At 41.8% G+C, this 26980-nt stretch overlaps 1 protein-coding gene across 2 annotated transcripts in view; it reads right to left on the bottom strand.

Annotated features, from left to right (window-relative positions):
* Positions 1-26901, bottom strand: part of RAB3GAP2 (RAB3 GTPase activating non-catalytic protein subunit 2) — a 79922-nt gene extending 53021 nt beyond the window's left edge. Inside the window, exons 1-3 of one of the 2 annotated variants that reach the window (XM_024205969.2) lie at positions 26744-26901; positions 6724-6791; positions 1434-1563 (exon numbers count right to left, since the gene is read on the bottom strand). In XM_024205969.2, coding sequence (XP_024061737.1) covers positions 1434-1563; positions 6724-6791; positions 26744-26852 — 307 coding nt within the window. In that variant the 5' untranslated portion in view covers positions 26853-26901. Of the gene's footprint in view, positions 1-1433; positions 1564-6719; positions 6793-26743 lie in introns of those variants that run through there. The other variant, XM_024205971.1, reaches the window with a different exon arrangement.
* Between the last annotated feature and the right edge of the window lie 79 nt (positions 26902-26980).

Below are 26980 nucleotides of genomic sequence, written 5' to 3'. Positions count from 1 at the left end.
TATTTTGCAAAAACAACATAGTTCTATTCCTAATATTCCTCAATATAAACACATTTAGGTCAGTAACCAGTTTAAAAAACCTCTCACCATAGGAAGGAAGTATGTTCTACTGATCTGAGGAGGGGACTGGGAAACACAACTCATGGATTCTTTTCTCACTTCTGCCACGTAGTGAGACCCTGTGCACATCATGTAACCCCTCTCTATGCTCCTCAATTGACTGATTTATATTTTAAAAAATGAAAACATCAACCTATTTCACTGGCGCTATAAGGTTTACTTCAAACAGTGAGCTCCTCAGATGAAAGGTGCAATCTATGAAAGTACAAAATACTATTACCTGGTATGGTTATCCACCATGAAATTAAAACCCCAGAGTCTGAGTTAACACAGAGGAAAGTGGACAAATCTACACTAGTTCTAAACACTGGATTTTCATAATTCCTTTAGTCACTTCATAGTAACACTGGAAATCACAAAAGACTTCATTATTTTCTAACAGATTGTTTTTACAAGTAGAAACGTTTTCCAAATAGAGTTAGCCGAGAGTAAAAATCACAGCACTTGATACAATACAGTACATCATGTGCTATTTATATGCCACCTAAAAATTGACAAACTAGAACAATTACCACCCAATGGTTCAGAGGCAGCTGCTATCTATCCACCAGGTGAGCTAAAGGATAACTTCCTTATGTATGAACCAGTAGGAGCTCTGTTAAACTTCAATTAGCTGAAAGGTGTTCTTACAGGCATTGTGCATTTCTGTCCTTTCCATTAACTATGTGAAATTAGTAGCTAATCGGTTTTTGACATGCATGATTCTGCAGGGAACAACGAATATGGGCTGATGGCTTTAAGAAAATGCAATCATTCCAGTTTCAGAAATCTCAGTTTCTGCAGCATTTAGTTACAAGTTATTATCCCAACATACTGACAACGATACACATTCTGCTGCATGGATATAGTTTTTAAGTCAAAGCAAAAAGTCTTTAAAAACAACACCAAGTATTCAGGTCAGTTTAGCTTAATTTTTCCCAGAGAAAAAGCTTTAACACAAGAAAACATAAAAATTAACACTAACATAAAAAACAAATTTAACACAAAATTCATACAGCCCAGAGATTTTGTCCAGAAAGCATAATTAATAGTAAATCTGCAAGCAAAACTAGAGATAACAAGCTAGTTATGGTATATATATTATCAAATGATGCCTGTTAAAATGACTCAGACTTACAAAAAACAAAGGACCTGAGAAGGCTGAAACTTCAGATTTGCCATATCTGCTTGTGCCTAGTTAATACATCACATATATTACATAAAATAGTCCACCATACTAAAATCCCTGAAAATAGGGATTTATGATAAGAACTGCAATTGTTCACTAATTGAAGTACTGGGCCATAAGTAAAAAATGTGCATTACATACTTACGCACTAAAAAGACAGCTTTCTGCTCACGAGCTATTATCATCAGATCATTTGCTGGTGACAAGGATAACACACAGTCTTGAAGCCAGTAACTTGTCTGTGTCTTGCAAGTGGATTCTTCTTCTTCTTCTTCCTGTGTGCAAAGCTTTAGTTAGTGTAGGCAATGATTTTCAAAGGTGTTGGTTGGTTGGTTTTTAAAACCACACATATGCCTTGCTTGCCCTCTCTCAGAACTAGTCTAGTGCTCAATGCCCAGCCACAAGTTCAACTATGGTATAAATTTGCAGAGCAGTGTAAGTGAGGTTTATCTACTTTACAGTAATTCTTTTAGCACATTAACAAAATAGCATATAAAGGAGAATTAGTTGGCTATTTGGATTCTCAAATCCTTGTCTCTCACCAAAGGCAATTAAGGAACTTAACAGACATGGGATGAGAGTTAAAGCACTATCATGGACAAGAAACCAGTTGAGAGACAGAGAACAGAGGACAAAGTGGTCAGTTTTCAACATGAAAGGAGTTTCCCCAAGATTGTTCCCCAAAGTAACACCACTGTTTGAAAAATATATTTACTTACAAAGAACTAAATTCAGGTTATTGCCACTCAACAATCCTGCTCTCCCTGTCCCTTTACAGACTATGGGGCTTCAGAAACCAAACTCAGATGTGAGAAACACCAAAAAGTGTTCCCCACATGTACCCAGAAATGTTACAGTTGAAGAACGACTCCCAAACCACAACCCTGCAAAAAGTAGAAAACATAGTACTGCTTCACACAGGAATGGCAGTAAGAACTGGGAATTAGGCCTAGTCAAAAAAATTTCCATCCAACCTGTTTTTAACAGAAAACTAGATTTTCAACTAAACAAAGTTTTCCATAAACAGTGTGTGCTTTCTGAGGAAAATTTAGATTTTTTTTTTAAAATTGAAAAACCAAATGCCCCCAAAACAAATGTCTTCGGTTTCTGGACAACATTTTTAAGTTTTCAAATTTCTGCTGCAAGTCAAAATTTTCTGTGGAAAATTTAGATAAAAATTGTTTTGTTTTTGTCAAAGTTATCAAGGGGGGGGGGATTTTAGCTGTGCCCACACTCCCAATACAATTTTAAAATGTTGACACCATGAAAGATAAAGAAAATAAGAATGGTATGGAGAAAAGTGAGCACACAGCAGCCCAGGCATGGGAAGAGAGAATGGGGGCATACAAAGGGCCTATTGCATCAGGGGAGAATGATGGCATTCATAGAGTCCCTAGCATGAGAGAGGGTGCGGGAGGGGTTGCAAGGAGCCCCTGAAATAGGTGGTGATGGGAGGATGGAACACAAGGAGTTGGGTGGGGGCAAACAAAGGAATACAGGGAGCCTTGGGTATGTGCATTGAGCTTGACCTACAGAAAAAATTAAGCATACAATCCTCCAGTTACAATGCTATTTTATAACTGACTACTATGAATTCCACCTGTTCATGCTCTCTGTATGTGTGTATATATATCTCCTCAATATATGTTTCACTCTATATGCATCCGAAGAAGTGGGCTGTAGCACACGAAAGCTTATGCTCTAATAAATTTGTTAGTCTCTAAGGTGCCACAAGTACTCCTGTTCTTTTTATGAATTCCTTCTTCATCCTGCCTTACAGAAGCAGGATAGGTCAAATATACGCTCTGTTCCCTCAGTCTCTACTTCAAAGTGAGTCTTTGACTTAGGACTCCCGTGTAGACAAATATGCTGTTTTACCAACCTTAAGCTTAAAATAAGTTACTGTTTCTACATAATATTTTTGGAACTGCTGGGAAGGAAGTGGTTTAGAAGAACAAAGGGATGGAATGCAAATAGCAATATACAGATATGCAAAAAGCCACATACAAACTGCTCATCTGCCAAAAAAATCAGTGTTAAAAATAGTGCACACACTGTAACAGTACTCATTCATATACTTTTGAGCAGCTGAAACATATGTTTTTGAACGCATCAAGTTTTACATTTGTTTGAAAAGGTTCCCCCTCACCCCAAGTTAGCCAGCCCAGTCAAATTAAAATCAGTCTAGAATGAGATCTCACGTTTTCCCCCCAATTTTTGTAATATCAGTCTTTAGATGTTAAGACTTGTTCGATTTCTTTTAATCACACACACTCACTGTATTTACATCTACTTAGGATGTTCAGATCTCCCAGAATACGTTTGTGTTTTTATTACTTTCTAATGTAACCAGTAGAAAACAGCATTGTTTCAAAATTTTCAGGAAAAAAAAAAAAAAGCAGATATCCTCAAATACAGACCCGAGTGACCAGAAGATTGGTAGTTTTGTTAAATGACAACAAGAATGGAGAAAATTTACAAAATCTCTGTATTGTGTAAATGGTGAATAGGCATATTAGAAGAAAAGTAATTTAATTCTACAGCCGTGAGTGCCATGCAACTTTTCACACTAAAGCTCTATGATCTCAACTCCAGTAGGAGTTTTTTGTCTCTCTTTATTCTTTGTCAGTCCAGCAGATGGTAGACTGCCGTAATTTACACATCCTATTGATGGCTAGCCTTTGCACCTAGCCAGTTGTAAAATGTCAATCATCTGAAGCTTCCATGTATGAATGTCATTGCATATGTCCCCATATACTGTAATAGTGCTAGTAAATTCCTCTACCATTTAGGGAGTGACAGTGGACAGGCTGACAAATATGAATGACTTCACTTATTCTGTATATTTAGACAAAATATGTACATAATCAATTACCTGTTTGATCTGTATTGCATATGCACACCATGCAAGCCCTCTAAAACTTATCTATACCGATGAGGAATGTGGAACAAAAGGAATTTAAGATGAGGAAAGAGGTTTCTCCCTTTGCTGCCCATCATCAACCTGATTAGCCTTGTCTTTGATGAGACAAGAGAACCAAATTCATTGCTCCAGTAAGAAAGCAATTTCCAGAACTACAGAATAAAGCTCTGATCTTGCAACTTACACTGCAGACACATGCAGCGGTCCAGCTACAAAGAGTCATCAATTTCAATAAAGAGCCACCTGTAGTTAGTTGCAGAATTAGGGCCAAAACTACTATCTATCCAGGTGTTCTACTTTCTCTCTCTCTCACCCCCACACACACGCTTATCAGAATGACTAAACAGTAGCAAGTTGCAGTCATTTTTCAAGCCCTTGCAAGAAGGCCACAAAGCTTTTTAATAAACCCAAGAAAGAACTTTGACTAATTCTTCCTCTTAGAACAAAGAATGACAAGGAAAGTTTATCATGTGTAAAATAAACCCTTTGTACAGAAAGCCAAAGACCATTAGTGTGGTTGAGGCTATTTTTAATCCCATAAAACTTTTCAAATTCAAGCCCTGGACAGCAGAAGAAGAGAATTATAGTTTTAGGGTTGGGGGCTGTTTCCTGTTTTCCCTCCCTCTCTCTTTAGAAACACACACACACACACACACCCCCTTTGGAAAGTATTTTATTTTTATCTTTCCCTCTTTTGCCCCTAGATAGTGCCGCTCCCTGGCCTCAGCTGCATGACATAGGGGTTGGTCAACTGACTGCTTGTGGGGTTTGGGCTGCGGGGTGAAAAAATACACCTCTACCTCAATATAACGCTGTCCTCGGGAGCCAAAAAATCTTACCATGTTATAGGTGAAATCGTGTTATATTGAACTTGCCTTGATCCACCGGAGTGTGCAGCCCCCCCCCCGGAGCACTGCTTTACCGCGTTATATCCGAATTCGTGTTATATAGGGTCGTGTTATACCAAGGTAGAGGTGTAGCAGTGTAGACATTCGTGCTTGGGCTGGAGCCCAAGCTCTGAAACTCAGCGAGTGGGGAGGGTCAACTGACCCAGGCTCTGAGACTCGGTGCTGTGGTTTTTCTTCGCAGTCTAGATGTACCCAAATATGAGATACTACCTGGAAGTTGGGGCCCAATAGCTACAATCGTGATCAGCAGCAGCTGAAGAGACAATCTGATACCTGATTACACGCTCACTCCCCCTGCATTATGAGGAAAATCAAGACACTGGCAAAGCTGGTGAGCCAGAAGGAAGTTAATGGGGGCGGAGGAATGAGGCCCACAGAAGGAGGGTTAATGTTGGAGTCAGCAGCCCCCCATTTATCCCTAAGGGCGAGGTAGGATTTGAGTGGAAGCTACTAGCAGAGCACTGAGGCCATGAGGGCAAGCTGGTGAGTGGAGAGAAGAAGAACATTTCAAGGAGTACACCAAGGAGGAAGAGATTAGGAATGCACCCCATCAAGTCATCTCTGACCAGCTCAGCTCCCTTCCTCTCCCACTGCCCTCTGTTCATTTCCCCTTCCTAGGTTTCACCGTAATTTCATTGCCTACTCAGCAACATCCATCCCCTCCCAGCTCCAGAGTTGTTCTAGGAGCCACCCGACTCTGAAGTCTTTGTCTGCTCTGCCTCCCTCTAGCTAACCCTCAGTAATAACTCAACTAGCTGATGTAGCTGCAGCCCCCACGTGTGGATGCCCCCCATGCAGGAGTGAACCACAGGTGGCAAATTATCTCCCATTAACCAATAATCAAACAAACCAAACAGGAGACGCTCTCCCGTCGACTTACCTTACTCCTCTCATTCCGGTGGAGTACTGGAGTCGACTGGAGAGCACTCTGCGGTTGATTTAGCTCAGTGGTTCTCAAACTTTTGTACTGGTGACCCCTTTCACATAGCAAGCCTCTGAGTGCAACCCCCCTTATAAATTAAAAACACTTTTTTATATATTTAACACCATCATAAATGCTGGAGGCAAAGCGGGGTTTGGGGTGGAGACTGACAGCTCGCGACCCCTCATGTAATAACCTCGTGACCCCGAGGGGTCCCGACCCACAGTTTGAGAACCCCTGATTTAGCTGGTCTTTACTGGACCCACTAAATCGACCCCCACTGCATCAATCGCAAGAGCGTCAATCCCCAGTAAGTGTAGACATGGCCCTAGTATCTCACCCTCTAGAATGGATTGTTCGTCTGTTCTCTCAAGGGAAGTAGAGAAAGGTTGACATGGAACTTTCAGTCTACATACAGAGCAGTGCAACAGAAGTACTTGTGGGCACGCGAGGGCCAAATTACCTGAGGGCGCATGCCACTATCACGGTGAGTAATGTACAATTAACTTTAAAACCTCAGTTAAAAAAGAAAATTATGGACACACAAATAGCAGCATTTACAGTGTCATTAGTCAAGTGCCATCTTGGCCACATGAAAGCTACTCAAAAAATTAAACCAACAGAAAAGATTCTTTGAGAGAAGACAAGTCTTAGTGATAAAAGTGAATACATATGGACTTACAGGTTCTTGTGTTTCTGCTTCATCCCAGGCTCCCCAGCCATCATCTTCCCAGTTTGGTGATTTATCTACTTTAAACAAAAAGATTAAAAATCATGAAACTACTGCATAGACAAGGAAATAATTAATTATGAAGGTTGTTTTTCCCCTATGCATCACAGTTTATATCAGACCTATAACTGCTTGGTACAGCTAAGAATAAAGGCAATCAACACATGCATCCTGAAATGTAAGATGCAGCATGCTGTATTTTTCATGAAAGTGGTATTTATCTTTATTTTTAACACTTCATAAGTATTATTTCTAAATACAAGACAAAGATGTGGTTAAGCACAGGATTGGGAACAGAGAACATCAGAATCTAAATCCCAGTTCAGACTCACTCCACCTATAATTCTGAACAAGTAACTCAACCTGCTATAGTGCCTAGCACAATGGGGAAACCAATCCCTCAATGGAACCTCTTGGTGCTATGGCAATACAAATAATAGACAAAGCAACTTCATTTTTTCTCAGCTTCCACATGTTCCTTATGAGGAACAACACCAACGTATTGTGAAGATTAATTTGCTAATGTCTGTAAAGCAACCTGAAATCTGACAAAAAAATTACAAGTGGTGATATCTTTTACTGGACCCACTTCTGTTGGTAGAAAGGACAAGTTTTCAAGCTATACAGAGCTCTTCCTCAGGTCTGGAGAAGGTAACCAGAATGTCCCAGCTAAATATAAGGTAGGATAGATTGTTAAACATAAAGGGTTCATGCATGCTGTAGGAGACTACTCAGAACAGGGGTGGCCAACCTGAGCCTGAGGAGGAGCCAGAATTTACCAACGTACATTGCAGAAGAGCCACAGTAATACGTCAGCAGCCCTGCACCAGCTCCCCCACTCTAGCCCTCAGCGCCTCCCCTCTCTCCCCCGATGCCTCTCGCCTGCCGTGATCAGCTGTTTTGGATGCGCAGGAGACTCTGGGGGATAGGCGGGAGGAGGGAGGGGCATTGGGAGAAGGGGTGGAATGGGGGCAGGGCCTGGGGCAGAGCAGGGGGTTGAGCAGTGAGCACTCCCCGGCACATTGGAAAGTTGGTGTCTAGCTCCAGCCCCGGAGTCAGCACCTATACAAGGAGCCGCATATTAACCTCTGAAAAGCCACATGTGGCTCTGGAGCCACAGGTTGGCCACCCCTGACTTAGAATGAAGGGGACAATTAAGGGTAGCAGTCAGTAGGGTGCATTAAAAATTTTTGTTATGAGCCATAAAACCAGTGTCTCTGCTAAATCCATGATTTTTACTGTCCAGAAGAGTTATGAATTTAAGATCCCAGGCTTCTCTTTTGAAGGTGTTGTGCAGGCTTCCTTAGAGGATGAGGACTGACATCAGATATGGAGAGATCGCTTTGTGAAAAGTGTGTTTTTCTTTTATCATTTTTCTGTCCGAGTTCATTCCAGAGCATAGCGATTGTCAGTTTTCATGCACATAGATGTTGTTGGGGCATTTGGTGAACTGGACAAGGTACATCACATGTTGGGATAGGTATGTGTAGGACTCATGGATCTTGAAAGATGTGTTGTGGGGAGCACTGATCTTTGTACAGTAGAGATATGTCTAGGTTTTGCATCTGTTATTCTGGCAGAATCTGTTATTCTGGTGCTGCTTTGGTGTCCTGGTCTGTGGGGGAGTTTGCTTTCGATTATGAGCTTGGCAAGGCTGGGGAGCTTTTTTGAAGGCCAGAAGAGGGGGTTCAGAAAAGATTTATTTCAGGATATGGTCCCCATCAAGTATGCATTGTAATTGTTTGATGATACCCCGTAGGGGCTCCAGGGTGACAACTAGGCATGTGCGGTCAGTGGGAGGGTTTCTTCCCCCCCTCATATCCTGGGACCAACACTGCAAACAACAATGGATAGCTCAGTGGTTTGAGCATTGGCCTGCTAAACCCAGGGTTGTGAGTTCAATCCTTGAGGGGGCCACTTAGGGATCTGGGGCAAAAATCAGTACTTGGTCCTGCTAGTGAAGGCAGGGGCTGGACTCGATGACCTTTCAAGGTCCCTTCCAGTTCTAGGAGATAGGACATCTCCATATCGCATTTTGCCATTTAAAATGGAAACTTCACAACATGAAGAAGGAACCCATTCTGCAAAGCGACATCCACTGCTTAAGCAGATGCAAGAAACAAACACCATCCCCAGAGGATTCACCATCTATAACCCTCTGACCACTCATACAACTCCAAATATGCAGAACAGCTCTGCAGAAGGACCTCAGAAAACCTGAGAAACAAGACAATAGGTGGACAACCTGCATCAGTGACTGGATCCCCAGAGATCACAAGCGACCGCTGGGCAGATCGAAAATGCGCTGGGCAAATCCCATGACAAAACTCTTTGGCCAGAAATGGGAAGAACATGCTCGCAACAAAACGGAATGGTGTTTTATCGACTTGTGTTCATGGAGGGAAGGATGAGAACAAGCCGGACAAAGGTGATTATGGTATTTTCTGTCATGTCATCTAGCCTTTTCTCAATGTTTCCTAATGTTGTGTGTTTTGTTTTTGTTTTTGACTGCCCCTGCACATTGAGTGGATGCAGTGATTGTTTCTGCTTCTGATGTGCTTAAAGACTAAAAAACTAACAGCAAAAAATATTTTGACTAGGTGCTCTTCAAATTCTTTTTTGGCCTGCCTAGTTATATTTTTACACTTGACTTGCCAGAGTTTATTTTCCTCAGTAGGATTTAACTTACAATTTTTAAAGGATGCTTTTTGCCTCTAACTGCTTCTTTTACTCTATTGTTTAGCCATGGTGGCACTTTTTTGATACTGTATGTTTTTTAATTTGGGGTATACATTTAATTTGAGCCTCTATTATGCTGTTATTAAATATTTTCCATGCAACTTGCAGGAATTTAACTTTCGTGACTGTACCTTTTAATTTCCCTTTTGTGACTGTACCTTTTAATTTCCCTTTAACTAGCTCTCTCATTTTTGCATAGCTCCCCTTTCTGAAGTTAAATGCTACTGAGTTGTGCTTCTTTGGTGTCCCATCTCTCCCCCGCCCCGAGGATGTTAAATTTAATTACATTATGGTTGCTGTTACCCAGTGCTTTAGCTATATTCACCTCTTGGACCAGAACTTGATTTAGTCCTATATGGAACACAGGAATTGCCTCTCCCACTGTGGGTCCCAGGACTAGCTGCTCCAAGAAGCAGCCATTTAAGTGTCAAGAAACTTTATTTCTTCATCCCATTCTGAGGTGACATGTACCCAGTCAATATGGGGATAGTTGAAATCCCTTATTAATTAATTAATATTATAAAGTTTTCTATTTTTCTCTCTAATCCAGGGGCAGGCAAACTTTTTGGCCTGAGGGCTGCATCGGGTTTCAAAATTGTATGGAGGGCCGGTTAGGGGAGGCTGTGCCTCCCCAAACAGCCAGGCGTGGCCCGGCCCCGCCCCCTATCCGACCCCTCTTGCTTCTCACCCCGACAGCCCCCCCAGGACTCCTGCTCCATCCAACGCCCCCCCATTCCCTATCTCCTGACAGCCCCCGGAACCCCTGCCCCGGACTTCCCCCCCGCCACCCCATCCAACCCCTCCTCTCATTCCTGACTGCCCCCCGGGGACCCCTGCCCCATCCAACCACCCCTTCTCCCTGTCCCCTGACCACCCCCGGAACCCTTGCCCGTGCCTGCCACCCGCCACCCCATCCAATCCCCCCTCTCCTTCCTGACTGCCCCCGGGGAACCCCTGCCCCCATTCAACCCCCTTGTTCCCCACCCTCTTACCATCCCGCCCCCTATCCACACCCCCAACCACCACCCCGAACTCCCCTGCCCTCTATCCAACCCCCCCTGCTCCCTGCCCCTTTACTGCGCTGCCTGGAGCACCAGTGGCTGGCAGCACTACAAGCACGCCGTCCGGCTGGAGCCAGCCATGCCACCACGCAGCACAGAGCACCAGCTCAGGCCCCGGTAAACAGTAATCAAAAGTAATTACCAAAAGCTGTCCACTGGCCTAGGTGAGACAATCTAAATACAATTCTTAGTACACAGACATCCACAATATGAGGATCATCATCAAATTAGTACCCACTGCTATAATCTCAGCAAAGCAACCGAATTACTCACTCTCCCTAAGAGTTCTTCAGGTCAGGAAAGAAGAATATTGCAAGAGAGCAGTAGTAAACTACATTGATGCTATCTGTGCTGCTTCTGTTCTGGTGATAAAAAGATTTTCTTTCTCCAGGATCTTTTATCATTACCTTTCATTAACACAAAGGCCATGTGTATACTGGCCCGAACACAAAGTTTAAAAACGATACCAAACCAGAGTTTAAATTTGGCTGTAGTCAAGCAGGGCTCTGAAACAATTTGAATGGGCAATGTTCTGCATCCAGTTGCTGTAGCTCTGTTTTCACACTGGCCTGCCAACCAAACCATGTTAGAACCTACTATGGCAACAGCAAAACGAAAAGCATGCTTGCTTAGGCATGGTTTTTCAACTCTGGTATTAGGCTAAAAATATTTTTAAAAGACAAAACTTGTCAACAGTGTTGCTGAAAAGACCTTTTACCAGGTTAGACCAGGACAAACCTAAACTACAAAGCACACCCACAGATGAACCACCTTTATTAGAATTCAAAAGGTCTCTACCATCTATAAAAGAAAATGACTCAGCCAGGTTTAGTGCATCAGCACAATTCTGATTATATAGTTATTTCAGGCACTCTTTCACAAGTGACAGTTTTCCAAAGGTCAGTTTCTGATCTTGGTTTGTAATCAAGTTTGAGAATTTTCCAGTATATGGATAAATTAAATTAATAAGAAAGAAGGAGTAAAATGTTTTCCATCTGACACACTGACCACCATTTTGCCACAGGAAGAAAAGAGATTAGGAAGGAAAAACACTAACACCACACAAGATTTTAATTTCTAATTTTTGAAGCGATCTAAACAAAATGCAATTTATATTTGCATTTCATCAACTTAAAAGTTTGCAAAATTCCATTTAAGCAACAAAAAGTTAAGAAAAAAAATGCCACTGAACAGTCCTGGTGCTCTCTGGAGCGGGGATCCACTCCTCTAACACACTGCAGAAAAGTCACCTTGTTGGAGCCAATGTGTTCCCTGCAGAATAGCCCCCAGAATCTTCATGTGGGAACTGGGCCGCTTTTGCATCAGTATGCAGAAGTGATCTACTGGGTGACCTATTATGGTGCCTAAGGTTAATTTGACAAGGCAGTGCCATGAGGTCCCTCATCTATGACTAGGGATTAAGAAATATCCTACTACAGTTGCAAAGACTGCCTGCCCTCAAACGTTAATGATTTGCTCAGGGCTTGAAAAAAAGGAGAGCTTACTCACCTTGCGGAGTAACTGGAGTTCTTCAAGATGTGTCCTTATGGGTGCTCCACTTCAGATGTGCATGTGCCCCTGTGCCCTACACAGCCTCATGTCCCACACCAATACGTAGAGCCACACGAGCGTACCAGCCTCAGTTCCTTCTCTAATGCAAAGTCTCACAAAGGAATCTCCGAAGCAGGGGAGGCGGCGGGTGGGAGCATCCATAGGGACACATATCTTGAACAACTCCAGTTACTGCACAAGGTGAGTAATCTCTCCTTCATGTGGTGTCCCTAAGGGTGCTCCATTTTAGGTGACTCCCAAGCAGTATCCCGCAGCAAATAGGGAACTTTGGAACAGAGTCTAAAACTAAACACAGAACTGCACTACGGAGGGCGCAGGCTAAACAGATATGCTACCAAAAATCTCCAATCAAAGGCAGAGGGGGAGCACACACACCTGAAGTGGAGCATCTATGGAGACATGACTCAAAGAAGACCCCACGCACCTGCTACTGCTATCATCATGTAACAATTTCACAAGCAAGTGTGGGATGGGGAAAACAATGCCAACAAATATGGCAGAATCTAAGCTTTAAATTTCTATTCATTTTTATTACAAAACAAAACACTGTATTGGTTCACATTCATGAAGTCTTCCCACACATGCATGTAGACCATTCTAGTGCTTTTGCTACTCTCAGCTTTCCCAGCTGCAGCATAATGAAAGCTAACCAGTCTTGTCAGTTTTCACTGCTGCTGTACAGAACCCTGGCCCATCTACAATGTCAATTTTAGGGAAGTATCAGAGGGGTAGCTGTGTTAGTCTGGATCTGTAAAAAGCAACAGAGTGTCCTGTGGCACCTTTAAGACTAACAGATGTATTGAAGCATAAGCTTTCGTGGGTGAATACCCACCCATGTGTCTGACGAAGTGGGTATTCACCCACAAAAGCTTATGCGCCAATACATCTGTTAGTCTTAAAGGTGCCACAGGACTCTCTGTTAATTTTAGGGAAGTCGCTCACATTTCTGCAGTACCCATGTAGCTTTATCAGAGCTAGCAATGGTGGAAACAAGGGTGTAAACTAGCTGCCAGCACTTTTACTACCATATCACTCAGACCTACAGTATTATGAACAAAGTACGTGGCAACCCTAGAACAAGATCAGTTCCACTCTTTTGCTGCTGTGGCTGCATGAGAAAGCTATGAGCTTTCCTGTTCAATGCCACTGTTTCCTCATCTTTCAGATCTGCTTCTGGCTAATAGATGTCCAGCAAAATATTCCTCCCCTCCCCTCCTCTTAATTTAACTTAGTGGCAGCAAGACAGAATTTTTTCATCAAAATTAGTGTAGTCGTCTGCTGCAGAACCAGTAAAAATAGCATTTCCTTCTGCTAGTCAGCAGCAACATGAACCATTTCATTTTCTAATTCAAAAGCATTAGATGTTACCACTACAATCTTCTACCTCTATTTTAAAGGGGTTTATAACTTGACAGGGAATATTTACTTTGGGATGCAATTTAGAATACAAGGATTCACCTTAAGCATATATTTTAGAAGAACATTTGAAGAGCCAATTACTATCTTGATAATATTTTAGTGCAATGACATCATAATTTCTATGAGGTTAATACCTACTATCATGTTGATGGAGTTAGTTATATTTCAGAATGTGAACTATTTAATTAATATAAAATCAAAAATAAGATCTACAGGAATAATTCTCATATTGGATAAATATAGTGTCTATAAAATACAAATAGTTTTGTTTAAAAGTTCAGAAAGAAAGGAGAGAAAAATACTAATGACAGATCTAAATGGTAGTAGACAAAAGAAATTTCCCATTAATCTAATCTTGCATTTTCTTTCAGTTCCTGCCCACACTTGGCACTGTTTTTAGGACTCTTATTTCTCAGTCCTTACTGGGGTTAAGAGTATTTTCCAAACAGTATGAGCTGAAAGTTTAAGACACACTTGATTTACACTTTCCTACAAATCTATTAATAAAGATGCTAAATAAAACCAGGCCTTAAACCAATCCCTATAGTATCTTAACTCCATACACTGTGGTTTGTCATTACCCTTTCATCCTGTTTTCAATCCATGTGACAATGTTCATATCCAAGTAAGAGTATGAGGTACTGTATCAACGTTTTATTGAACTCAACCTCTATTATCTCTATGGCATTCCCTTTGTCCACAAACTACATAATTCAGTTCCCCCCATCCAAAAATAGTTTTTTCTTTAAAATGTAATTGCTGTTCAGTATTCATAGGTCATTAGTGTAGCCTTTTATTCTATTTAATATTAATTATACTCCAGTGGGTTCAGCTCTGGCAGCTACAGTCTCAAGTTCAACAGAGCACTCTCTGTTCTGGACCTAGAGACCATAAGAACACATGAAACCATAGGCAAATAAGTGAAATAACACATATAATTACAAAAGAATCTATCTTTTAGCAGTTTTATTAAAGTTACCAACAAAGTTATAAATGTCACAGGATATACAATTCCTAAATATAAGTACCATGTACCAATTAAACCTACAGACATACTCGCATCCTCCTAGATGGTGTTAAGAGTCTGTTGGCCATCTCATCGATTGATCATCAATATGGGAGTGGTTCCTGCTGGAGTTTCCCATCGGAAGATCAATTTTCCTGCTCTGGGCACCCATTTTTATACTATGATTCTGTCTATACCCACATTCTGCACATGTACATGAAAGTGTCAACTCTCTCTTTCTTATTGGTCTGTGTCTCTTAGAAAGGCAAGGGACCCCGAATTCTATAGGCTGTGTAGGGTCTCATTAACATTGGCATACCACCTTTATCTTGTGATTAAGGTACATGGTGGAGACAATATTTGTTGTTACAGCATTTTATAATTTAAAATTTAATTTTCCCAGCTACACTTTCGCACTGTTACCAGCTGGTATCTCTTTTTCCATAATCTTTTGGGTTATTTCTTGGTCATTGATTTACGCCATCATTTCTTGTCTCTAAGGTCTAATATAGCTAAGCTAAAGTCTTGCAGGCCTCAGCCCACAGTTTCTTGCGTTTCAGCTTGTCTTATTCATGTCTACTACTTGGTTCCTCTAAATACTGATCTTACACTTTTATAATCCTACAAATCAACTAATTAACATATAATGACTATATGGTATATTGATCAATCATAACATCACACAATAAAAGGATACTAAACTAAAATCATTGGTTACATTATCCTTTGGGTTCTTATAGATTCTATAAACATTTTAGTAGGAACTGATGTTAGACCTACAAGATGGCAATTGCCAAAATCACTCTTTTTTATGGCCAATACCATATTTGCTTTTTCCTATTTTCTCTATCACTCCAGAGCTCCATAAGTAATGCAAATAACTACTGCACTGAACAGAGTTTACTAGTGGTAAACAAACTTATGAAAGTTAAACAGAAGAAACTTCTCCGGCCAAAAAAAAATAATAATAAAAAAAAAAAAAAAAAATTAAAATAGTTTCACATACATCTTCCTCTGAAACGCTGTGCTGAATTTTGGCATTCATAGTCACATTCTGTTACTTTAAAAAAAAATGTTTCACACAGCAGCAGAGGAGAGAAACACTCACATAAAAATGGGGGTAGAGGAAGTAATCAATTGAACTGGATAGTGTATAAAGTGGTGTCAAAATGCACACAAAAAAAATTCCCTCTCAAATCTCCTCCACTTACTTGTAACACCTAAAATTACCCAAAATGATAATGAAAACAGGAGCAATCAGATGAAGGATCCCTTAAGATAAAATATAGCTAGATGGTTCCAATCTTTGTAGAAAAGAAAATATGTGTGTGTGTGTATGTATATGTATACACACACATACATATATTTAGCTTCCATTTATTCTGCTGTATATTAATCCTTCAATTCTGCAGTTAATTATATGACATTTCTTAACACAGATTCTTTTATTATCCTGACCAATATCTGGCTCATTTTATCACATTAGACTATAGTTTATAAATTACAATTGCACATAAATGAAAAATGTATTGGATTCATACTGTGTTGTATAAAGGAGATAATGATTGCAGCTATTATTTTCTGATCAAGCCAACACATAATCCCACATCACCACAGCTAGTTGTCAGATTAAATAGAATACAAATAGCTATTCCCAATATACATACACTTGTTAAATGATATACAGCAGTTTTCAAAACCAATTAAATACCACTATGCTCAGGGTCTAGAGAGGATTTATGTTTCATTATTAGTGTTAACTTTAGCCTGAGAGCGTCGTGCTTAGAAGCCAACAAATACTGCAAAATATATGCTTTAAATTTCTATTCCTTTTTATTGCAAATAAAACACTATATTGGTTCACATGAGGTCCCCACACACACAAAGACCATTCTAATGCATTTGCTGTTGCTACTCACAACTTTCCCAATCTACAGCATAATGGATGAAGGAAAAATTGGGAAGAGATAAACATGGGGAAAGGCATAGCTACTCCAGTTCTAGTGTGGAAGGGGAGGGAGCCAAGAAATAGCATGATTTCAAATAAAGAGAATTAGAACAGAAGGGTGCAAACAATGAGACAAAAAATAAATGTAAAGAAAGGAAAGGAACAAACAAGTAAAAGAAAAAGCAAGACAGGAACGCCCTGATTTGAAGTTAGTAAACAGTAGGAGTGTTCCTAGATTTTATAGTACTTTCTTGGCAGACATCCTGGTATGGTAAGTTTTTGGAAAAAAGGATTGCAAGATGCTGTTGCTGCATGGAATTTGTCTCATAATGCTTTAAAATGTTATTGTTGGCCCGGTGTATTCACATGTTAAATGCCATAACAGCGAGTAATTTTTTCTGCTGGTTATCAAGGACTGCGATGAAAGAGAGAACAGGAAAGGGTTTCAGATGTATGAAAGAAAGACACCTGAAACTTGGGAATCGCAGTAAAGATTTTTGCAAAATGAGCACCAGCTCCATGAATCATTCAGAATATCAATAGCCAGCCTACTAGTTAGCAAGCAAAACATCCAGATGAGTTAAAGAATCTGTCCATTGCAGATGTGCATCTTTTTGGATCTCAGGCTACCTGAATACTTACATGAAAGTGATACCATTAATTTGTATAGGCCCAAAAATTCACAATAAAGAAGGATACATTCAATGCAATACATAGCTTCCTATGCCTTTAATAATTTCATGCATCATTTGGGTTGACAACCAAAATTATTTATTTATTTTGTAACGCACTGTTTAAGAGTCTGGGGTATATTTATTTATTGCATTTTTGTGTGCACATATTACATAGTATGTTCCTAGGATCCTGCATAGGATTCACTTTTCTAAAAATGAAAGTAAGCTTGAGAACCTTAACAGATTGTCAGTGTCTATTTTAAAATATACTGTACTCAATGTATAAATAAGTGCTAGTAAGCGCTGGACTCAGTGGTTAAATAATAGAATCTTAGTTTCTGGGTCTCTTATTTCTGTCTTTTTTTTCTTACTTCTTCCTCCGCTGGCAGTTTTCTCAGGCCTCCATTACGTGACTGTCACTTTGGATCATTCCCTTCCTCCTCATGGGACATTTTGCCTCTCTTTTCTTTTGTACATATCTAGAGTGCACATTTGGTTGAAGGCCTTGTGTGTCCTGAAGGTTCAACAATAGAGATCACACCTTCACGTCACGTGTGGAGTCACTGACTTAAAAGTGCTTAAGTATAGGTTTAATTTTAAGAAGCATCTAACTTAAGCACATGCTTGAGCACCTTTCTGAATCTCAGGCATGGCAAAGAAAGATCTTGTCTATGCCCCTTTACTCATGCCCTTTCATAAACGTTGCCATTTTGCACAAAAATAACCATACCAGAGATAAGAGCTGGGGGGGTGGGGAGAAAGGAGGAGAAAGCAGACACACAACAGTAGTTTTTCCAACTTGCTATCTAGGAGTTTTTCCATTGAGAATTGCACAGGTCAAAACTTACAGGCAAGCTAGCACTTGCTCAAAGATAAAAGTGAGTAATTAGACCACTACGCGACAAATCAATTTATTTACCAGTAAAAGAAACAAAGGAGGATGACATTTGGGGGAAAAGGGATAATAGAGGAAAGAATGAAAAGCTGTATTTTATAAGTTCCTGGAGGAGCAGTGCCTCCTCTTTATTCACCATGCCATCAGCTGCCAGCTTTTTCCCCACCTTCCCCCACACCAAGAAAGTTTTGGAAACAGTAAGAGGAAAGCATTTCCCAGAATGATCTATATCAATTCAACTTTTTCTCTAAATCGTAGCGTCATTAGTCCAAGAGAGAGAGAGACAAGCAATGACTACAGTATCTATGGGCTCTGATTCAAAATAATTGCTCACAGCTTAACCTTTCAGTTCATTAGGCAGACATTTAGAGGTAATGCAGTGTCTTGGAGAAGCAAGAGTAGGTGGAAAGTCACATTATTTTGTGATGTCAAATAAGGCTTTTTTTTTTTTTTTTTTAAAAGATAAACCGTCTCCATGAGGCATTTGTAATAACATCTCTCCTTTGACAAAGATGTAGAAGCCAAGCACAGCTTTCCAACATGCCCGGTTTATATTCCTATGTGCAACTCACCCCAAAATTATGTACATAGGCACTTTTATCCATCTACATTTATGCCATCCTAACCTGGCCTGCAGGGTCAACGAATACACATACCAATCCAAGAAACATTAGATGGACTACCCGGGCATCTTTTGAGTCATATTTTTTTTGGTTGTGTGATAACGCCACCTCAATAGTGCAGTAAGCATTTTTATACATAAATCTTCTGAGATGTAGGTGCCAAATAGAATACCTTGAATACGAAGTATAACTTATTACAATTGAAAAACAATGGCAGATTGCACTATGCACAAATCTTCAAGACATTAGGCTCTAATCATAATGGACCTGACTTTTCACTGCACGGCAACTTGTGCAGTTAGTTATGACTTGCAAAATGAGGGTAACACACTATAGCTGAACCACTCCGTGATAAAGACCATAATGTTATAACTGAACTGCTGAGTATCAGCGAGCATAACGTAATTAAATGTAGGGGGGGAAATTCCAAAGAAACCCACAACAGTAGCATCTAACTTCCAAAAAGGGGACTACACAAAATGAGGAAGGTAGTTAAATGGAAATTAATCACAACAGTATAATGCCTGCAAGATGCACAGCAACTATTTAAAAAACACCATAATAGGGGCTCAAACTAAACGTATACCCCAAATTAAAAAAAAAAGAAGAAGAACTGTAAGAGGACTAAAAAATTGCCAACATGGCTAAACAGAGTAAAAGAGGTGGTTAGAGTCAAAAAGACATCCTTTAAGAATTGGAAATTAAATCCTGAGGAAAACAGAAAGGAGCATGAACTCTGGCAACTCAAGTGTAAACGTATAATTAGGTAGGCCAAAACAAATTTGAAGAACTAGCAAAAGACCAAAAAAAAAAAAAATGAACAGCAAAAGAAATATTTAAGTACATCAGAAGCAGGAAGCCTGCCAAACAACTAGTGGAGCCACTGGACAATCGAGGTCCTGAAGGAGCACTCAAAGGAGACAAGGTAATTGCGGTGAACCTAAATTAATTCTTTGCATTAGTCTTCACTGCAGAGGATGTGAGGGAGAGTCCAACACCTGAGCCATTCTTTTTAGGTGACAAATCTGAGGAACTGTCCCAGATTGAGGTGTCAGTGAAGGAGGCTTTGGAACAAACTGATACATTAAACAGCAATAAGTCACCAGAACCAGATGGTATTCACCCAAGAGTTCTGAAGGAACTCAAATATGAAATTGCAGAACTACCAACTGTGGATTGTAACCATTTGCTTACATCAGGCTCTGTACCAGATGCTGGAGGATAGCTAACAAAACACCAATTTTAAAAAAAAAAACCTCCAGATGTGATCCTGGCAATTACAGGCTGGTAAGCCTAAATTCAGTACCAGTCAAATTGGCTGAAATGATAGTAAAGGGCAGAATTATCAGACTCATAGATGAACATGATATGTTGGGAAAGAGTCAACATGGCTTTTTTATAGGGAAATCATGCCTCACCAATCTATTAGAATTCTTTGATGTGGTCAACAAACATGAACAAAGGGGATCCAGTGGATATAGTGTACATGGACTTTCAGAAAGCCTTTGCTTAAGAGCCTTTGGTGAGGGACCTTGTCAAAGTAAGCAGTCATGGGATAAGAGGCCAGGTTTTCTCACCGATCAGTAATTGATTAAAAGACAGGAAACAAAGGGAAGGAATAAACAGTCAGTTTTCAGAACGGAGATATGTAAATAGTGATGTCCCCCAAGGATCTGTACTGGGACCAGCGCAGGCCAACATATTCATAAATAATATGGAAAAGGGGTAAACAGTGAGGTGGCAAAATTTGCAGATAATACAAAATTACTCCAGATAGTTAAGTCCAAATCTAACTTCAAAGAGTTACACAGGGATCTCACAAAACTGGGTGACTGGACCACAAAATGGCAGATGAAATTCAATGTTGATAAAAGCAAAGCAATGAACGTTGGAAAACACCTATACATATAATACTCCTGAGGGCATTCTGCACCAAAAAATTAAAAATTCTGCACACAATATTTTAAAATCCTGCAAATTTTATTTGTCAAATAAATGTAGAGGCTCCAGCATGGCATTGGGGAGCACAGGCCACGCTGCACAGAGGTGGACGATCACTGTGCAGCTCCCCCCAGGACACAGACTCAGCAGTGAGACTGCACCCAACCCTGACACAACACAACGACTGGGCATGCCCCAGAAACACCCCAGGGCCCTGCCCCTCTGTGCCAGGTGCACCAGCTGTGGGCAGGCAGGCTCAGCAAGGCAGGATCCAAGTGAGGAGGGGCTTCATGTGGCGAGACCCAGGTGTGGGTTGAGAGGGTTCTGTTTGGGGCACTCTATGTGCGGGCGGCTCAGTGGGGGATCCAGGTGTGGGGTGCTAGAGGGGTTCTGGGTGCAATGGTAATGGGACTCTGCAGGGGAGTCCAGGTGAAGGTGGCTGGAGCTCAGTGGGGGTGTGGGGGATAGAGCTCATTAGGAGGGTCTGGGTGTGGAGGGCTCAGTGGGGAGGGGGTCCAGATATTGGGGGAGTGGGGCAGGGATCCAGGTACAGCTGATTGGGGCTTGATAGGATGGGGATCTGGGTGCAGGTGGCTCATCAAGATGGTCCGGGTGCAGGGGGAGTGAGGCTTATCAGGGGGAGGTTCTCAGTGTGGGGGGGTGAGGGTCTGCGGGATGGTCCGGGTATGAACGGGTCTGGATGCACGGGGGTTGGGCGGATGGGGGAGCAGCTGCCTGTACAGTGACCCCTCCCGCTGCACCTGAGGAGCAATAGGTGCAGGAAGCATGGGGGGGAGGGGGGAGGAGTTTGCAGAGCTTCCTAGAGCCAGGGAGAAATCTCGGGGTGGGTCTGACACAGCCCCGGATGCCTTGTAAGGGAAGAGGAAGTCCCGTCCTCCCCAACCCAGCCAGAACTAGCAGCTGAGCCCGGCACAGGATAGGAGGCACCAGCCAGGTCTTCCCCAGTCCCACCCCCTACCCCACAGTGATTTACCTCTATGCCGGCTGCCCTAGGCACTGGAAACATACTGCTGGGGAAGGGTTGCATACTGCTCTTGTGGCTTTCCTTTGCTTCCCTGTCAGAAAGCTATTTTTCTGCAGAGAAGCAAAGAAATCTGTGGGGGACATAAATTCTGCACATGACAAAATTCACCCACGAGTAAAATGATGGGGTCTAAATGAGCTGTTTCCACTCAAGGAGAGTCTCCATGGATAGTTCTCTGAAAACTTCTGCTCAATGTGCAGCAGCAGTCAGAAATACTAACAGAATGTTAGGAACCATTTGGAAAGGGATAGATAATATGACAGAAAATATCATAATGCCACTATATAAATCCATTGTATACCCACTCCTTGAATACTACATGCAGTTCTGGTTGCCCATCTCAAAACAAGTATATCAGAACTGGAAAAAGTACAGAGAAAGCAATGAAAATGATGAGTATGGAATAGCTTCCATATGAGGAGAGATTACAAAGCCTGGGACTGTTCATCTTAGAAAAGAGATGACTGAGAGGGGATATCATAGAGGTCTATAAATGAACGGTGGGGAGTAAAAAAGTGTTACTTGCCCCTTACCACAACACACAAACCAGGGATCACCAAATGAAATTAATAGGAAGTAGGTTTAGAACAAACATAAGGAAGTACTTCTTCACACCATGCACAGTTAACTTGTGGAATTCACTGTGAAGGCCAAAGTGTAACTGGGTTCAAAAAAAGAATTAGGTAAGAACGTGGCTATTAACCAAGATGGGGACATAGCTCCATGATCTGGCTGTCCCTAAACCTCTGCCTGATAGAAGCTAGGCCTGGATGACAGGGGATGGATCAGTCAATAAAGTGCCCTGTTCTGTTCACTCCCTTTGAAGCATCTGGCACTGGCCACTGTCGAAAGACAGGATACTGCGCTAGATGGACCACTGGTCTGAATCCGTGTGGCCATTGTTATGTTAACCATTGTGAATGAGAAATTACACCCTCTTTGCACAAGTATAAATAATCACACAAGGCATAAAATAGTGGAGAATCACATCTAAAGAGTATACTCTTGCCCTGGGACGTGAGAAAACAACTTAACGGGCAGGAGCTCAACTACTTAATCGTCCATCATAACCAGATACAAAAAGATATTGCCCAAATTGTAAAAAAAGTTACTCTAATCCATAACTAGAATATGTAGGCCAAAGGCAATGGTTGGAGAAATTGCCTGTTAGCCACAATAAGAGAAACAATAGAGCAGATGGCAACCATCATGAAGAGGGATAACAATTTTAAACAGTGTTGTTGTTTTGAGAAAAATAATTTCTATCACTGCTCCACTGATCCCTTCTGCCAATTTTTGTGGTTTTACAATCAAATTTATATATGAAGTCTTTTTTTCCCCTTTGCCGCTGCCATTGACAAACCCATACAAAAAGAAGAAACTAACCGACTATCCAATGGAAACTGACTGTCAGGTGTACAACAGAAACTTGAAAAATGAGAAATATTTTCTCTAATCTCTATTAGTAAGTAATGTTTAAAGAAAGAAAAATAAAGAGGTGTATGTTGCCTATCTTTGACAATTAGGAGCTGCCAGTCTTATCAGTCAGCTCCTGAATGCCTCTTTCACATTTGGATCATATAGTTCTAACCCTTGACATGGAATGTGTCTATATTTTTCATGGTGGTTCAGGAAATGTAACCCAAGGAGTAAAGCCAAGTTATATATGGGCAAAAGAAGTGCACAAGTGTTTCAAGTCCAGGTTCTGCAGCAGCTGAGGGGTGATATCATGAAGCTTGGCTGAATAAAGCTCTTTGAAATTCATCTTCCTGATAGTGAGAGTCCACAGCAAATTTTTGTAATAAAATCTATTCTATGTAAAAGGATATTTGAGAGACCACAGAAGTAAACTTACTGTGATACAGCAGTTTAGTGACAAAGTATTATTATAGTGGCACAAAGCTCAGTTTGGTGATGCCAGTACAAAGTGTACTTTACATCCTTTTCACAATTTCTGTATTTTAGTATTAATGTTTTTCGTGTTACAAATATAAGCTTCCAGCTTTTTTTTCCAAATCTCCTCAGCTTTAATCTCTCTCACCCTCACCTTAACTGTTTTCAGCAAAAGCTTTAAAAAGCAAAACTAAAAACTACTGGCCAAGCCCCAGTTTTCAACAGTCTATCTGCTGATCCTCTGGCTCTTGCCCCTCACAATAAAGGGCATTCATTCATCTCTCCCATCGTAAAAGCCCCAGTCTTTATCACCCTTTTCTCTACAACTACCACCCCCATCCTTCTTCTCCCTTTCATCTCTAAGTTCATTGTTTACAATCACTGTTTCAAATTCTTCTCCTCCAATTCCATTCTAGACCCTCTTCAATCCAGTTTCTACCCTTTGCACTCCATTGAAACTGCTCTCACCAGTATCTAATGACCCCTTCACAGCCAAAGCTCAGAACCAGTACTCCATCCTCATCCTCTTTGACCTGTCAGCCACCTTCAACATAGTCAACTATGCTCCTTTTCTTGAAATCTTGTCCTTTCTTGGATTCCATGACTCTGCTCTCTAATTGCTCATTTAGCTCCTCACTAACCCTCCAACTTTCTGTGGAGGTTCCACAGGGCTCTATCCTTCATCCCCCTCTATACCTTACCTCTGGGTAAACTCATCTGCAAATACAAGCTCAAATACCATCTCTACACTGAGCTCAGATTCAGCATGGCTAAAACAGGGCTCTTAATCTTCCCCACATACACTTTCTCCCCCACCTCCTTTCTCAATCACTATGGACCACATCAACATCCTGCCTGTCACTCAGGTCCATACCCTGGGCATCATCTCTGACTCAGACCTCTCTCTAGGTCCTCACACGCACGCTGTATTTAAGCCTCGCAGATTCTTTCTGCATAATATCTCTAAAATAAGATCTTTCCTATCCATCCACACAGCACAAACTCTCATCCATGATTTCACCACCTTGATTATGGCAACGTCCTTTTCTCTAGCCCTAACAAATGCAATCTTGCCCCATGCATATCCATTCATAATGCTGCTATAAAGATAATTTTCCTAGCCTCTCACTTTGACCATGCCACCCCTTTCTTCGCATCCCTCCACTTCGCATTCTTCGCATCCCTCCACTGGCCCCTTCTCTAGCGCATCAGATATAAGCTACTCGTCTCTGCTCTCAAGGACCCATCCTACTTTTTCTTATTCACTGGTGAGATATTGACTCCTAACGCCAATCGGCCAATGAGGCAAGCCTCCATCAACCACTTGTTAATTTTTAAAACAAGCACCTATGTGCTCTCTCCCATGCTGCCCCTCATACTTGAGAGGAGCGCCCCATAAACATCTGCAGAGCTACCTCATTATCCTTCTTTAAACTTGCCTTTGCCAGAATGATTACAAAAAACTTGAAAACAGCTCCCTGCTGCACTAAGACCACAGCCTACCATGCTGACCAATATTGCTTCGTTGTTTCCTTGTATTCCCCCGTGTCTGTCTGTAGCCATCTGTTGTCTCTTGTCTTCTACTTTGACTGTAAGCTGTTTGGGGCAGGGACCATCTTTTAGTTGATTGTACAGCACCTAGTACAATGGGGTAATAAAGTTACATTTTTAAGCTGAAGCCAACCAAATTAAAACGTCACCTTACTTGAAAGGCATTTTCCCAAAGCTAGGCAACATCTTCCAAGCACTGAGTGTGAGAAACTCCCATTGACTTTAATGGGAGCTCTTCCTCAAGAGACAAAGGGCATGTCTTCACTAGCAACGGCAGCGCTTTAACGGGGCTGTGTAGTCAGGGCACCATCAATGGGAAAGCGCTCTCCCAGCGCTATAAAAAAAAAAAACCCCACCTCCACAAGGGGAGTAGTTCCCAGCCCTGGTGCACTCTCTACACTGCCACTTTACAGCGCTGAAACTTGCAGCACTCAGGGGGTGTTGTTTCACACCACTGAGTGAGAAAGTTGCAGCGCTGTAAAGTGGCAGTGTAGACAAGGCCCTAAATGTTAAGACTTTGAGCTTAAAATTTGTTGCAGGTAAAGAGGCCATTGTGATCACTAAGAACCTGACTGAAGGCTCTGTGTGGGCATAGCAGTCCACCCATGCATAAAGAATTGTGAGATCAGGGTCTAAATTAGAAATTAGGTGAACGTGAAATTAAAGCTCTCTGGAAAGAAAGTCTTAGTAATTTGAGAGGAGCAGGGAAAAATCTAAGATCTGTAATTTGCAATGTGATGTTAACCCATGAATTACAGTAGTTTACTTTATCACAGTAGCAAACTATAACTTCTTACATTACATTTGGTTATATTTATTTCTTTCATTGTAAATTGGCAGGCATATGGGATTCTGTACAAAAAAGTATTTTTGAAACCTTAAAGAATAAACTGATATCTAAAGCACAACTGGTCTCTTCTTTAGCAGTGGTTCAAGAGGAAAAAATATTTGCAAGGATAGCAAACAACCTTAATTGCCATAATGACAGACTTCAAGTTTTTATTTGAAGTACATCACCTCTCTCAACATCAGTTTCTGCTTTTCCACTGTATGTTTAAAACCAATTAAACAATGATGGTGTTTTAAGAGGACACTCGGTATTTCACTTTGCTATGTAAGTGTAGTGAAGCTAAGCCAAGCATTGCTGCCGCACTGTAGACGTGTACAATTCAGCTCCTTCCCTGTGCTCGTCGCCGAGTGCCTTTCCCTTCAGCTTTCCATGGGAAAGGACAAGCCGTAAGGTTTTAAATCCGTTTGAATATGAAGCAATTTTATACTATAGAATATATATATTTTTTAAAACCCAGAGGGACAAACCCTCAACACCTTCCCCCCGTTTCAATCAAACCCAACGCACACCCCCTCGCCTGACATGGGGGTCACCTCCTCAGGGGGACAGGCACAGCCTCTACAGCCAGGGACCCCACCCCACGCTAGGGACCGCCCCCCAGCACAGGTGAACACCCCGCCCGGGGCCGGGGGCCCGGCGCTAGGGGCAGGGACATGCCCCTGGCCGAGGGGACCCAGAGGACGGGGAAGGTCTGTCCCCCCACGCGGGCCTAGGGAAGCGGGGGCCAGAGCCGGGCAGGGGCCGGGACCACTCACCGCTCCCCTTGGCAGCCGCGGCGCCGCCCTGGCGGAGATACGGGCACAGGAAGTCCCGGGCCGCCTCCAGGTCCTGGAAGTGGCAGAAGGGGAGCAGCGAGCAGGACATGGTACCAGCCGCAGCGCCCGCCGCCCGGCCCAGCCCGGAAGTGCTCGGCGCCTTGCCCACCGGCCTGAGCAGAGCGCCGCGGTGCGCATGCGTGGGAAGAGGGCGGGCTGCGGAACACGTCACGTGAC

The sequence above is a fragment of the Terrapene carolina genome, unplaced genomic scaffold, assembly GCF_002925995.2.
Source record: "Terrapene carolina triunguis isolate 2854851 unplaced genomic scaffold, T_m_triunguis-2.0 Scaffold262, whole genome shotgun sequence".
Taxonomy (NCBI): domain Eukaryota; kingdom Metazoa; phylum Chordata; order Testudines; family Emydidae; genus Terrapene; species Terrapene triunguis.
Note: the sequence above shows the minus strand (reverse complement) of the source record. Positions and strands in the feature narration are given on the sequence as shown.